Here is a 15,599-nt window from a genome sequence, read left to right as displayed (position 1 = left end):
TCCATCTTGTACAACTAGACACAACCAGGGGCAGCCAAGTTAAGTTCCAAAAGAAACCTCTTCCATCCTTTAGTGATTTTGATTACATTACCCAATAGTCAAATAATTTTGCTCGGATTCTCTCTCTGCCTGCTGCCTGCAGCAGTCCCTTATAGACCATTTCTGTGGGAAAAGGGCCCATTTTCCCTCAGAATAGCTATAAAGGCTTCTGGGGACAGAAGCGTAGTGGTGGTAGTAGCCACTCTACCTGACCCCCTTGGATAATTTAATTACCAAGCTTCCATCCAATGTGACTGCACAGAGTTGCACATACAGTTACATTTATATAACTGGGTTTTATCATTAAACAAAAACTTCCTTCTTGACATCTCACATAAGTATCCAAAGTACCCTCCATTAAAACTTCAGAAAAACAAGAGTGTGGAAAGGCAGGTTGCACTTTGAAACTTTTATTTTTTTTTTTCACTCCCCCAGGACCAAGTCTCAGATCCAGTCTCTAAAGGTGGTCTGTTAACTCTGCTTTTGACCTTAAACCCTTTTGTGCCAAATCATCTTTCACTATCCCTAACTAATTTACAACCCTTCAGCAGCCCTTGCTGAAGCAGCACCAAACTTGAAAGATTACTGGCAGCTTCCCATAATGCTGCCCTTACTTCAAACCTCTCAAGCAGACTGAAGTGCCTCTTTTCCCTGGGAGGCATTCAGTCCCCATGGGCAGGGACCTTCTTCCCCTACCCATATACCAAGGAGGGTGGGCTCCTCAGCCACCCCCCATACCTCTGGGTCCCCTAACACTTCCTCCATTTCCTTTTTAATCTTATCCCAGGTTGACCCCTGTACCTGGTATGGGCCCTGGTCCTCCCTTATCCATTTATCCAAAAACTCCTTTACCCTGGCTTGCCAGAACCCGCAACTACCATCACGAGAGTTCGCGATACCCCCTCCAAGCAGCTGCGCGGACTGTTGGGGAGGGGGACTTACAGGCTGCCACTCACCTATCCAATGCGATGCATCCGAGTCATGGCACCAAGATGTTAGGGGGCTTATTCCTTCACCCACTTACTTCCCTGGTCCTTCTCGCATGAACAGAGAGCAACAATACCCGAAGTCCAAAGGTGCAAACAATTTGATGTTTATTGGGGTGAACTTCCAGCAAGCATGATTCCAGTTTCCTTCCTTAGTATCCTCCTTCCCAGCTCTGACACCACAGAGCCTTACACCTGTGTCCCTGTTCCCATTCCTACCCTTAGCCAAACATGATCCCAACTTCCTTACTCCCATTCCCTGTTCCCATTTCCCCCTTTAGCAAAACATGATTCCAATTTTCTTACCCCCATTCCCTGTTCCCATCTCCCCCTTTAGCAAAACATGATTCCAATTTTCTTACCCCCATTCCCTGTTCCCATCTCACACACCCACATGCCCACCCCCACCCACACCCCGTCACTTCCTCATTGACTACAGTATATATATACTGTATATATAGTAAAACTTGAGTTCTGCTTAGCTATACCTTAACCAATCATTTTCCTGAAATTTAACTAACCAATCCTAACATATTGTAACATGATTATGTAACCAATTATATCCCACCACCTCAATTAGTTTACACCTAGCAAAATTAATTATACAGCAGACAGGAACAATCACAGAACCAGACAGAGATTATACAGACAAACAATAGCAAAGTGGGAACTATAATGACAAGACAATACAGAAGTGAGGATTTCACATCCCAGCTATTGATAAGTGAGTTCTTGCCAGACAGGATGCTATCAAACTAAGTTTCCTTTTACATTTTCTAGGCACTTCCCTTTCTCTGGAGGTGATAGGAATACAATCCTGTCCTGATAGTGCCTAACAGCCCAATAGCACCTTATTTCAATGTGACTAGTTTGGAATGTGAGGATGTGACCGTTCGCTTCCCAGCTTATGGCTGCCTCTGCTGCTTAGCCAAAGGCCTTAGCCTAAGAACAGGGCCACAAACTGTCACAGTAAGAGAAGGCCCTTACACCAGCAGACAGTGATTTTGATTCTTTCTTTTATACCTCTATCACTAGCTAAGTGATAAGAATACACCTAAATTCTTAGAGTATAGGCCTTTACAGACAGGCCTGAATATCTATATCCTAACATTGACAAAGCCCTGGCTGGGATGATTTAGTTGGTGTTGGTCCTGCCTTGAGCAGTGGGTTGGACTAGATGACCTCCTGAGGTCTCTTCCAACCCTAATTTTCTATGGTTCTATCATTGAAATCTCCAAAAGGCAGCACACTGGATAGCTCCCCACTTAAGCTAGCCAACGGAAGATGCAGACAGCAAGGGTATGTCTTAGGCCCCAGTCCTCTCACAGAGACAGGTTCCTAAGTCCGGACACCAGAGAGGAGCGTAGCACAGCTTGTGATCCACTGCCAGGGACTCAGACATCCGTTTCTTGTGAGAATGAGTAAGGTACCTGCCTCACCCCACACAAAATGGCTGATCCTCACCTTATAGCTTTTAGTCCAACATTAGGCATACACTCACCTTGGATGTGGGAGACTCAAGTTCAATGTTCCTGTGATGGGTCCTTCCTCGGAGTGCCATCTGGAACAGGGGTACAGCTGAGCCCTCTGTCTCATCAGTCGGTGTTGCCCCTTGCACTGTGACATTGTGACAAGCTGCAAATCACTCCAAGCTTGCACTCACATCAACATCCACAGGCAGGGGCCACACCCAGCTGTGTTCATGAATGCTCTGCCAGCCACTGCATGAACCAACAGTAGAGATGCTCCAGCCAAAATATCTCCAGCTCCCCAGCCTAGGACCCCAGAGCTGTACCATCCTCCCCTGGTCAAAAGTCTGACCATTATGAATGAATTACAACCCAGTTTGCCCTTCCATCTATGTTGAGAGGAATATGCACAAAACCGTTGTTAAATGAGCTGAGATGTTTCCCAAACACTTCACTCAAACTGCACTGTTTCAGGTTAAAAAATATAAAACAGATTTATTGTATACAGAAAGATAGATTTTAAGTGATTATAAGTAATATTAAACAGATCAAAGATGATTACCCAAGAAATAAACAAAATCACAGTCTAAGTCTTTTACACAAAATAGGATTTGAATCAAGCAGTGTCTCACCTTGTTAGATAGTACAAACAGTGCATCAAGCTTCCATACACAGGCTAAAAATCCCTTTAGCCTGGGACCAGCACTTCCCCCAGTCCAGTCTTTGTTCCTCATGTGTTTCCAAGTGTTCTCTTGTGTGGGGAGTGGGCCCCTGTGGTGATGTCACTTCCCTCCTTTATAGTTGATTCCATATGGAAGGAACCTCTTGGTTTCAAACCCATTTCCCAGCCCAGTTTGTGGAAAAATAGAGGTACCAAAATGGAGTTCAGTATCACATGATCTGGTCTCAAGCCCTTGCCTGCTGCCAATGAGTCATGGCAGCCATTGTCCATAGGCTGACTGAAGCTGTCCTGAAAGGTGTGAGAAACCCCAGCTCAGATCTTTGCTTTTCCTTTCAGGAAGAGCAGGGAGTTGAACCTGCATCTTGTTATGATAACTGGGGCTAAACATTTATCCTAAGTTTGAACACAACTGTAAAAATTATGTGAAAGTTCATAAGATGTCACTATAACCTGTAATAACAAACTCTGATGGGAGAAGGTTTGAAAGGGAGACAGAAGGCCTGAATTAGTTTAAACAAAAAGCTCTTGTTGATGTAATTCATGGACTGCTGAAATCATGCTTGCTAAAAACAAGAGATGTGGAGCCGTAAATTAGTGAACCAAAATTGGTGTGTTGGATATTAGGCCCAATTATTGAATAAAATAATAAGGGGATGGGCTATTCCACCCATCACTCCCCTTTCTGAGTCCTTAAGGAAAGAAGTGGGGAGCGGGGACGGAAGAATGGACTGAGGCTACTGGAGCAAGCTTTATCATCATAGCTGCCACCTCTACCGTCTCCTGGGACCTTGGGCTTCCTTTGTCCTCATCCTGAGAGATGTCTGGACCAGATTAGGCCAGAGAAAGAGACACAGATGAGTCCACCACCTCAGCCAGCTCCAGCTGAATCCCACAGGCTGCCTGCAACAAAAGGACATTAACAGAGCAGCAACAACAATACCTCCAGATCATCTCAACCAACTTCTTTTCTTTTATCCAAAAGGACAGTTATGGCCACCTTTGATACCATCTGCAAGACTGTCAAACAAGAGGTGTTTTTTTCTTCTTCTATAAACTCTCTTCAGCTAAAGGGAAAGGGAACAAGGGATGCTGTTAAAATGAAAGCTTTATTTAATACTTTATACTGAGCACACCTATTGGATCAGGTCCTGCACACTAAATAGGTCTTTGCCTTCCTATCTTATGCCTGTTCACCTATCATACTGGGGCTTATATGAGAGTTAGGTGTCTAGACTCCTAGAGTGAGCCAGGACTGCCCATACCCAGAGGCAAAAATAGAGGTGCCGAGGCAAATTTGACCCTGAAAACATAGGTTGCAAGTTTTTAACCGGAGTTTTGTGCTTTCACTTTGAGATCAGAAATCGAGTGACCAGAGAGATTGAAGTGTTCTCCGACTGATTTATGAATGTTATAATTCTTGACATCTGATTTGTGTCCATTTATTCTTTTCCGTAGAGACTGTCCAGTTTGACCAATGTACATGGCAGAGGGGCATTGCTGGCACATGATGGCATCTATCACATTGGTAGATGTGCAGGTGAACGAGCCTCTGACAGTGTGGCTGATGTGATTAGGCCCTGTGATGGTGTCCCCTGAATAGATATGTGGGCACAGTTGGCAACGGGCTTTGTTGCAAGGATAGGTTCCTGGGTTAGTGGTTCTGTTGTGTGGTATGTGGCTGCTGGTAAGTATTCGCTTCAGATTGGGGGGCTGTTTGTAGGCAAGGACTGGCCTGTCTCTCAAGATTTGTGAGAGTGTTGGGTCATCCTTCAGGATAGGTTGTAGATCCTTGATAATGTGTTGGAGGGGTTTTAGTTGGGGGCTGAAAGTGACGGCTAGTGGCGTTCTGTTATTTTCTTTGTTAGGCCTGTCCTGTAGTAGATGACTTCTGGGAACTCTTCTGGCTCTATCAATCTGTTTCTTCACTTCCACAGGTGGGTATTGTAGTTGTAAGAATGCTTGATAGAGATCTTGTAGGTGTTTGTCTCTGTCTGAGGGGTTGGAGCAAATGCAGTTGTATCGCAGAGCTTGGCTGTAGACAATGGATCGTGTGGTGTGGTCAGGGTGAAAGCTGGAGGCATGTAGGTAGGAATAGCGGTCAGTAGGTTTCCGGTATAGGGTGGTGTTTATGTGACCATCGCTTATTAGCACTGTAGTGTCCAGGAAGTGGATCTCTTGTGTGTGGGGTGGTGGGAGGGGAGAAAACCTGGATTTGTGCTGGAAATGGCCCACCTTGATTATCATACACATTGTAAGGAGAGTGATCACTTTAGATCAGCTATTACCAACAGGAGAGTGGGGGTGGGCGGGTGGGAGAAAACCTTTTGTAGCGATAAACACCCATTTTTTCATGGTTTGTGTGTATAAAAACATCTTCTGTATTTTCCACAGTATGCATCCGATGAAGTGAGCTGTAGCTCACGAAAGCTTATGCTCAAATAAATTGGTTAGTCTCTAAGGTGCCACAAGTACTCCTTTTCTTTTTGCGAATACAGACTAACACGGCTGTTACTCTGAAAACTGAGTCACATTGTGAGTCACTTAAACACCTGGGTGCTTAACTGTAGATCTTCATGTCTGGAAATTTTAGCCTAAGTAAATTTCCCCAGATAGCAAAAAGAATCCATCTCAAGTATTCCTGACTCACTGACTTGTGATCAAAGAATGTAGCCACCATCTGTTGGCATATATAGAGATCTGCTGCCAGAGAAATAAACAGCTAGTGAAAGAAACTTATATTGTTTACTATATATACTTAAAAGTCCCAAATGAGGTCAGGAGTCCATTCTCCTAGTCATTGTATATACATATTTTATATACACCAAAAAACTTCTAATCTAAGCCTTTCAAAGAAGCTTAGGGCAGTTAAGTGCCCAACTGCTACTGAAAATAAATTAGATTTTGTAGGGACAGAAGGAATCATTAAAATCATCTACTTCTGACCATCTGCATAGTCCAGGCTAGAGATTTTCACCCAGAAATTCCGTCACTGACCTTGTTACTTGTGGTTAAGATAAAGCACATAACTGTAGAAACAGCTGAGTGCTTAACTCCCTTAGGGTCCTTTAAAAATACCAGTCTAAATAAATCAGAAATAAAGGAAAGATGATTGTCTCCATTTTACAGATGGGTAAACCAATACACAGAAAGCCAGATTTGTAAAGGTATTTGAGTACTTGGAGGGATTTTCAATAGCATCCAGGTGCCTAAAACTCATTGGTTTCACTGGGTGTTTGGAACCTAGTTACTTTTGAAAATCCCACTAGGTGCCTAAATGCCTTTAAAAATCTGCCTGAGTGACTTGTTCAAAGACACAAAGGGGATCTGCAGTAGATGGATAGAACTTGAGCTCAGGTTTTCTGAGCTCCACTCCACTGATTTAACCACAACCACGATATGCATCTGAGGAAGTGAGCTGTAGCTCACGAAAGCTTATGCTCTAATAAATTGGTTAGTCTCTAAGGTGCCACAAGTACTCCTTTTCTTTTTGCGAATACAGACTAACACGGCTGTTACTCTGAAACCCCAGGAATGTTTCTTCTCAGGTTCGAAGCATTGCAAGATATGCTGGAGATTTCAGTGAGAGGAAAAATGATGAAATACCACTAACTTTTTAACAATGCCCACTGGGAAACCTTAGAAAGTTATATGATCAATGTTGTTGACATTTAAAATTAGATAGGAGAAAGCACATGAGGATTCTATAGGAAACAGTCCTTCTACTGAGTCAAGAGGATGGGCAAGACATTCAAGAGGGTCTTAACCATCACTTACATCTGTGGGTCTATAATTTATAAATGCTCCTTGAATCAACTCTTTGCATATTAAGCAGAACAACTATCCTGCAGCAATATGTATCATCAGAAAGGTGAGGAGGCCACACAATTAGAACATCTCCAAGGCTTGTGAGAAAGGAAAATCAGCAGAAGGTTTTCAGAAACTGTGTTTTTCAAGGTCTGTTTTCTTCTGGACATCTGCTGCTTCATGGAAAGCACATGGTGACTGGAGCATGTAGGTAAGTGCCTGACAGAAAGAAATGATTTGTTTAATATCTGAATATGTGATCCCCTGCATGAAAACACCTAGGTGCAGAATGTTGTCTATCCTTTCTCTCTGTGAAAAGAACAGACCTAGTTAACATTTCATTTACAGTTTCATTGGCAAGAAAAGTAGTGAGGGGTGAAAAATAATAGATTTGAATAAGGAGTAGAAGTGCAGTTCATAATTTTGCAGATAATATGCATTTAAGACCCCAGTCATTCAAAGACAAATAGGTGCTTAGCTTTATGAACTGTGAAAAGTCCATTGATTTATCTAAACATATTTAAAATATTTTATGAAGTCATTAGAGCTTATCAAAAAATAGAAAATATTTTGAGGAAATGGAAAATTTGAAAGATTTTTGTTAATGCATTTCTTTCTGGTGATTTTCCATTTTTACATTTCTAGTGTAATTAAAAATATTCTGCTCATGTGTGAGTATTTGAAAGGATTTTAAAAACATTTTTAAAAGACCAAAGAAGAAAATAAATCTCCCTTTCTCAAAAGTAAGATGGAAAAATATTGCACACAGAAAGGAATTAAAATTGTTCCACTTGAAACAACCAGTGAACTTTTATAAAATAAATATAAATATCCATATAAAATTATGTTTAAAAATGTGAATTTCAAAAATAAAACAAGTTTTGTTTTAGAATTTCAACTAGCATTTAGATTTATTCCTGCAAGGTGCGAAATGGTAAACCCCCATTGTACAGATGGCAAAGTGAGGCACCAATGCTGAGCAATTTTCAAAGGGGACTAAGGGCATCAGGCACTCATCCATCCATATTGAGGAAAACACTTAAACATTTGATTAATTTTAAGCATGAACTTTCTCTCCTGAATCAAGATGGATTCCAATATGTGCTTGTATGTTTTTTTGGGCAGAAAAATTTTCCACCAGCCCTGATAAGAAGTTACCATCTTAATAGGAGCTTTAAAACTTTATTTTAAAAGAATCTGTCATTAAGATGGAAAAAAATAGAATATAAACTTTGAAAGCAGCAAAGAGTCCTGTGGCACCATATAGACTAACAGACGTATTGGAGCAGAAGCTTTCGTGGGTGAATGCCCACTTCGTCGCATGCATGTAGTGGAAATTTCCAGAGGCAGGTAAAAATATGCAAGCAAGAATCAGGCTAGGGATAACGAGGTTAGTTCAATCAGGGAGGATGAAGCCCTCTTCTAGCAGTGGAGGTGTGAACACCAAGGGAGGAGAAACTGCTTTTGTCGTTGGCGAGCCAGTCACAGTCTGTGTTTAACCCTGAGCTGATGGTGTCCAATTTACAAATGAACTGAAGCTCGCAGGTTCTCTTTGAAGTCTGGTCCTGAAGTTTTTTTTGCTGTAGGATGGCTACCTTGAAATCTGCTATTGTGTGCCCAGGGAGGCTGAAGTGTTCTCCTACAGGTTTTTGTATATTGCCATTCCTAATATCTGGACACAAATTGCATATTTATACCGCCTCTGGAAATTTCCACTACATGCATGTGACAAAATGGGTATTCACCCACGAAAGCTTATGCTCCAATACGTCTGTTCGTCTATAAGGTGCCACAGGACTCTTTTCTGCTTTTACAGATCCAGACTAACACGGCGACCCCTCTGATATAAACTTTGAGGGACTGCTGAATTGCCATGGTGGATTGATATAAATTAAGACTGTGCAGTCAGAATAAGAACAGTTCCAGAACTGTCCCTTGTTAGTAAACAATGTTTTTGTGTGATTATTTTTACATAAATATTGAACATCAAGAGGTATTATTTAGGTTGTTACATGCAAATATATCTAGAAGTAATAATAATAATAATAATAATAATAAGTAATAATAAATGTAAGTGCTTAAGGCTTAATTATGTTTGAAAGAGATTGACGGACAGAAATGCTTCCCAAACTACAGAAAGTGGTCCGAAAAGGAAGAGACAGTGGACCATGTGTTTAGCATACATATACCTTCTCACTGTTCCAGTGTCTTGTATTATCCGCATGTTGTTTTCAACTGAGTATATTCACCTTATTTGTTCCCGCATGCAGGTAAAGTGACAGACATGGACAATCAAAGCACAGTGACAGAATTCAGACTCCTGGGCCTCTCGAGCTTCCCAGAAATGCAGCCTTTACTCTTCATGAGCTTCCTGATCATCTATCTGCTGACCTTGGCTGGCAACCTCTCTATTTGCCTGGCTATCTGGGCAGATACCACTCTCCACACTCCTATGTACTTTTTTCTGGTCAACTTGTCTCTCTTAGACATCTTGTACTCTTCCGTCACTCTCCCGAATATGCTAGCGATGTTGGTTGCCAAGATTAAATCTCTTTCTTTCTCCAGTTGCATGGCCCAGCTGTACTTTCTCATCTCCTTTGCTGGATCTGAATCTTTCCTTCTTGCCCTAATGGCTTATGACCGCTACATGGCAATATGCCAGCCTTTGTACTACGCAACCATCATGAACCAGAGGACTTGTATGTGCTCTGCCATTGCTATATGGATATGTGGTTTTGTCTACTCAATGTTACATACATTCTTCATAGCCAGGCTACCTTTCTGTGGTCCCAATGAAATCAATCACTTCTTCTGTGAGATCCCTCCTTTGATCAAATTGGCCTGCACAGACACCTATAACAATGAGGTGCTGGTTTTTCTGCTCAGCGGAGCAGTAGGTGGAAGTTGCTTTCTGCTGATTTCCACATCATATGCTTACATACTATCCACCATCATGAAAATCCGCTCGGCCCAGGGCAGACGCAAAGCCTTCTCAACTTGTGCTTCCCACCTCCTCACTGTCCTGCTCTTCTATGGCCCGGGTTTCTTCACCCACCTTCGCCCCTCCTCCAGCTACTCCATGGACATTGGGAAAGTGGTCTCTGTGTTTTACACCATGGTCACACCCATGCTGAACCCAATGATCTACAGCCTCAGGAACAAGGATGTGCAAGCCGCCTTCAAGAAAGCCATAGGAAGGAGTAGGAAATAGCCATGAAGAGGGGGCCAGTTCTTTCTTTGAATGCAACAACATGTTGCCAAAAAAGGGCTCCCTAAATTATTTGGCAGTTGATTGAGCACCAGGGTTCAGATTAGGAGTGGAGAGAAATTGACTTTTTCTTAAGTTACCTCAGCCCCAAGTCTGGTACATTCCCTTTAGCATGGATACCAACCAAAAACATTCCCATCCATTATGGCAGTCTATCTGGGCATTCCCACTCGCCAAAGACATTGCTTTATTATAATAATCCCACTAACCCCATCTAAGGGTTTAAAATATTCCCAGCCACCACATCCATAAGAGAGGCACCATTCCATCCATGACTCTGGTCTTGTGACATCATTCTAGACTCATGAGCCATTGCTGTGAAAGTTTAGTAGCATTTATCTCATGTGCTTTGTATTGAAAAAAAAAACATTACTAACCCCCTAGGCACTTTACAATTGTTTAATTATTTCAGCAATTCATTAATTTGTTTTGTTTGGTCTGAGCATGTGCACTGCTGCCTCACTCCTTGTGGCTAGACACCTAAGCCCCAGTCTGATTTATGAACTGGGGGAAGATAGGAGTGTTAGAGGGCTTTCCCTTCATCTCTTCCCCTGGTTCTTGTCACAGACAGAAAGCAGAAGTCCAAAGTGTAGGCAATGCAATGTTTATTGAAGTTAGTTCCAAGCAAGCAGATCCATAGCTCTACACACCGGCAGAGTCTGTTCCCCAGTGCTCGGTTCCGAGCTCTGACACCGCTGAGCATTTACCCATGTCCCCCTTCCCAGCTCTGATGCCACAGAGCATTGCATGTGTCCCCGTTCCCCGTTCCCTATTCCCCATTCCCACCACCTCCTTCTTAGCAGGCCCAAATATACCTGCAATGCACACCTACAGCCTTTTACCCTTTTACCCACGGGAAGGGTAACGAGCGAGGTTGTGCTATGGTCAGAGACAGGCATTTTTGGGAAATAGGGAATGGGGAATAGCGAATGGGGAACGGGGCCATAGATGTTAGAGGGTCTTCCCTTCACCCCTCCCCTGGTTCTTGTCACACAGACAGAAAGCAGTGTTTATGTCTATTTTAAAATATGTACATGCATACGTATAATTGGGGGGTGGGGAGAAACAACAAAATGCCTCCAACTCAATAACTCAACCCCACCACTCTCTTCAGCACAAAGCTTCCAATATGTAAAGTGAGGCACTGGAGTCAAACTTAATGGATGTTTGTCACTTATGAAGTCCTCTGCTGAGTCAGTGCTGAACTCATTTCCCCAGCATGTTACTAAGGGATGAATGTATTCTGATTCAGAGCAAAACCCACACCAAATGTGAAATTTACCATAAAACATTTTGTTTTTAAATTAAATTAGTTCTGGGTCAAATAACACACACACACATATCTAATAAAATAAATTGATATATACACAACAAAATAAAAAATCTAAAATAAAATTATAAAATAATATAATATACAATGAAGAAATATAAAGTTAAAATAATATAAAATGTAACATTGTATAATTAAACAATTAAAAAATTAAAATATAAATTATATATATGAAAATTTTTAAAGAAAACATGTTTTAAAATGAAATATCTAAAGATTACTCTCCTATAAGGATGGCCTTAAAGAATTTCTTTTGTCAATATTATTCCAATAAGTAAATAAATAAATAAATAAATAAAATAAAATTGGTTGAAATCATTCCCACATAATATTTCAATGTTTATGAATCAACATTTTCCACAGGAAAAAATTTCTCTTGGAAAATTTTTGTACAGCATTGTTTACCATAATTTCACTTTTTAAAAAGCACCAAACACTAAGCTATCTGTGCATCATAGTTTATTCATCCACTATATTTCATTTGATTTTGATTTTTCAATTCCTTTTATCTTTTCGCTTCTAATTTTCATTTTTTATTTTATATTATTTCACATTATTGTATACTATAATGTGATATAAAATAAAAATATAAATGAAATTATATAAAATGGAATTAAAATCATATAAAAAGATAAATTAAATTATACATATAAAACAATGTAAAAATAATCTAAAACAAAATAATAAAATTAAAATATAAAATAATTAAAATAATATAAAATGTAAACATAAGCAAAATAGCACAAAACATATTATAACATAAAACTATTTTTAAATGTAACATAAATGGAATTTCAAGCAAAAAAAATGGTTTCCAATGAAAAATTGAAATATTCCTGCCCAATAAAGGCCAGCCATGCTGAAACCCTTTGGTTCATTTTTTTTCAATTGACACTTTTCTGTGGAATGTTTCAATTTTGAAGAATCCTCATTTTTCCAGCAGAAAAACTTCCATTGGAAAAGTGTTGACCAGTTCTAGTCACCATAATTAACTTTTCTTCAAGCACCTAAAGCTATTCTATGTACACATCTCAGTTTCTTCACCCACCACTGGATGCAAATGACTCCCATTGACTTCCCAAAACCTATGGGGATCCTCCTGGAAGAAATGAAGGTGGCAAACTGGCGTGCGGAAAGTGGTGATATGCCCCTGAAACTCCACCAACTGTGCCCTCCCTTCAGACTCACTGTTGACCCCAGCATGGTGCTGCCAGGAGAAGGATGATGATGTCAAGAGGAGGTATCCCATTGGAGTCAGAAATGACCCTAAAGCTGAAAGCACTGCTATTGGGGTGCTGTATTGCAGAGAATGGGGTGGGTAGGTCTGTCCTGTCTTACTGTTGTCCCCAGCGTCCCAGTGTGATGCTGTACGGAGAAGAGTTTGGGGTCTCAATAGGGGTGCAATTCTCCCCTCTGAGTGAAAGCTGATTTCAGAGTTCCAGTGATTTCTCTTTCAAGAGTATACTCCTTTTCTTTTTGCGAATACAGACTAACATGGCTGCTACTCTGAAACCTGTCATAATGGGAGCTAGATACCTAACCCACTTAGATACTTTTGAAAATCCTACTCTGCATCTTTGAGTTCCTAGATAACTTTGGAAATCTAGCCTATTGTGTCCATCTATGTCATGTTGGTTAACACACTCGTTTATCACACGTCGGATCAAGGAATTCTTAAAGGATTTAGAAACATGGGGATTGCCATAATGGATCAGACCTGCGGTCCATCTAATCCAGTGTGCTGTCTCTCTGAATTTAATACTGCTTATAACATCCTTTAGGGATCCTTATCTAGTCTCTTGCTCTAGATGTCTTCATAGATATTGGAAGGAATAGCAAGTACTGACGGTGCTCAGAAATATATGCAATATCGTTGCATCTCTGTTGGTCCCAGGATATTATAGAGAGACAAGGTGCGTGAGGTAATATCTTTTATTGGACTGACTTCTGTTCATGAGAGAGACAAGCTTTGGAGCATAGAGCTCTTCTTCAGGTCTGGGGAATGTACTCAGAGCATCACAGCTAAATACAAGGTCCAATAAAAGATATCTCCACTACCCACTTTGTCTCTCTAATATCATGGGAGGGACAAAGCTACAACAGCACTGCATAACAATAATGGAGGATATCAAATTTTGCCATCCAAAATGGAAACTCCACAACATGCAGAAAAAGAAGCAAAACTTAACAGCGACATCTGCTTCCAGAGCAAATGCAAGAAATAAAACATCATCCCCAGAGATGTCACCCATCTATAATGCTCTGACCACTCACCTTGAATGGGCCCTTGAAAAATGTGTTAGCTACTTATGCTAAACTATCTGTTTCACCTTGTATTTACATACCATGCCCAAAGAAACCTTAACTGCCTTCTTTGAGCAATGACCCAATAATATATATATCCATAACACACATAACACTCACAGATTCTGCTTTTTCTGTGTAATGGGCAAGCTCTACCTGCCTGCGGGGGCTGGCCAGAGTGGGGGTCAAGTTAGGCCCATTTGGAGGGTTGTCTGGAGGTGGGATTCAAGGGTCTTCCAGCTGCTTGATTTTCACTATAACGTCAGGCCCATAGGAAGAACTCCAGTACCCCAGTTAGATGAGGAGAGGTAGATATGCTGGAGGGTAGGGATAGGATACAGAGGGACCTAGACAAATGAGAGGATTGGGCCAAAAGAAATCTGATGAGGTTCAACAAGGACAGAGTCCTGCACTTAGGACGGAAGAATCCCATGCACTGCTACAGACTAGGGACCGAATGGCTCGGCAGCAGTTCTGCAGAAAAGGACCTAGGGGTGACAGTGGACGAGAAGCTGGATATGAGTCAACAGTGTGCCCTTGTTGCCAAGAAGGCCAATGGCAGTTTGGGATGTATACGTAGGGGCATTGCCAGCAGATCAAGGGACGTGATTATTCCCCTCTATTTGGCACTGGTGAGGTCACACCTGGAGTATTGCATCCATTTTTGGTCCCCCCTCTACAGAAGGTTTTGGACAAATTGGAGAGAGTCCAGCAGAGGGCCACAAAAGTGATTAGGGGGCTGGGGCACATGACTTACAAGGAGAGGCTGAGGGAACTGGGGTTATTTAGTCCACAGAAGAGTGAGGGGAGATTTGATAGCAGCCTTCAACTACCTGAAAGGAGGTTCCAAAGAGGATGGAGCTCAGCTGTTCTCAGTGGTGGCAGATGACAGAACAAGAAGTAATCGTCTCAAGTTGCAGTGGGGGAGGTTTAGATTGGATATTAGGAAAAACTTTTTCACTAGGAGGGTGGTGAAACACTGGAATGTGTTACCTAGGGAGGTGGTGGAATCTCCTTCCTTAGAAGTTTTTAAGGTCAGGCTTGACAAAGCCCTGGCTGGGATGATTTAGTTGGTGTTGGTCCTGCGTTGAGCAGGGGGTTGGACTAGAGGACCTCCTGAGGTCCCTTCCAACCCTGATATTCTATGATTCTATGAAGCCCTCTGTCATCCTAAAACCCTAAATCCCCCCTCCCTAGCCCCCAAGAGGTCACTGCCCCACCTCTGTATCCAGAGGCTATGTAATCAGACTGATTAAATTAGTGGAAATTAGAGCTGGTAATTTTTTTTGCCCCAACAGAACACTTTTCCATCAGAAAATTGCATCCAAAAGATCATGTCAATTTCAGGGAAATTTCATTTTGAAATTGAAGTTACAAAATAAAGTAAAACAAATGTATAATACAATAAAATAATATAAAGGAAACTAAAATGAAAATTATACAAAAAAGTATAAAATAAAATGAGTACAAATAGAAAAATGTTATAAATGAAAAAAATAAAAATGTAAAATAAAAATAACATGTTAAAAAAAATTAAAAATGAACATTGAAATTGAAACCACAGATGTGACTTTTGCTCTCTGTCAACACTTCTGGGAATACTCCTAAGATTAGCACAGGATATTTTGTCTTAGAATAACAAAGAATTTGAATCCATGCTTTACAGGCAAAACGGATCTCAGTCTTATGATTGACCTCAATCAGGGCCTCCATAGAC

At 41.2% G+C, this 15,599-nt stretch overlaps 1 protein-coding gene across 1 annotated transcript; it reads left to right on the top strand.

The window, feature by feature from the left end:
- Positions 1 to 9,264: 9,264 nt before the first annotated feature.
- Positions 9,265 to 10,191, top strand: LOC140897051 (olfactory receptor 5AR1-like). Its single transcript, XM_073309321.2, has one exon. The coding sequence runs from the start codon at positions 9,265 to 9,267 to the stop codon at positions 10,189 to 10,191; it is 927 nt and encodes a 308-aa protein (XP_073165422.1).
- Positions 10,192 to 15,599: the final 5,408 nt, after the last annotated feature.

The sequence above is a fragment of the Lepidochelys kempii genome, chromosome 13, assembly GCF_965140285.1.
Source record: "Lepidochelys kempii isolate rLepKem1 chromosome 13, rLepKem1.hap1, whole genome shotgun sequence".
Taxonomy (NCBI): Eukaryota; Metazoa; Chordata; order Testudines; family Cheloniidae; genus Lepidochelys; species Lepidochelys kempii.
This window is presented reverse-complemented; position numbering and strand designations above follow the sequence as displayed.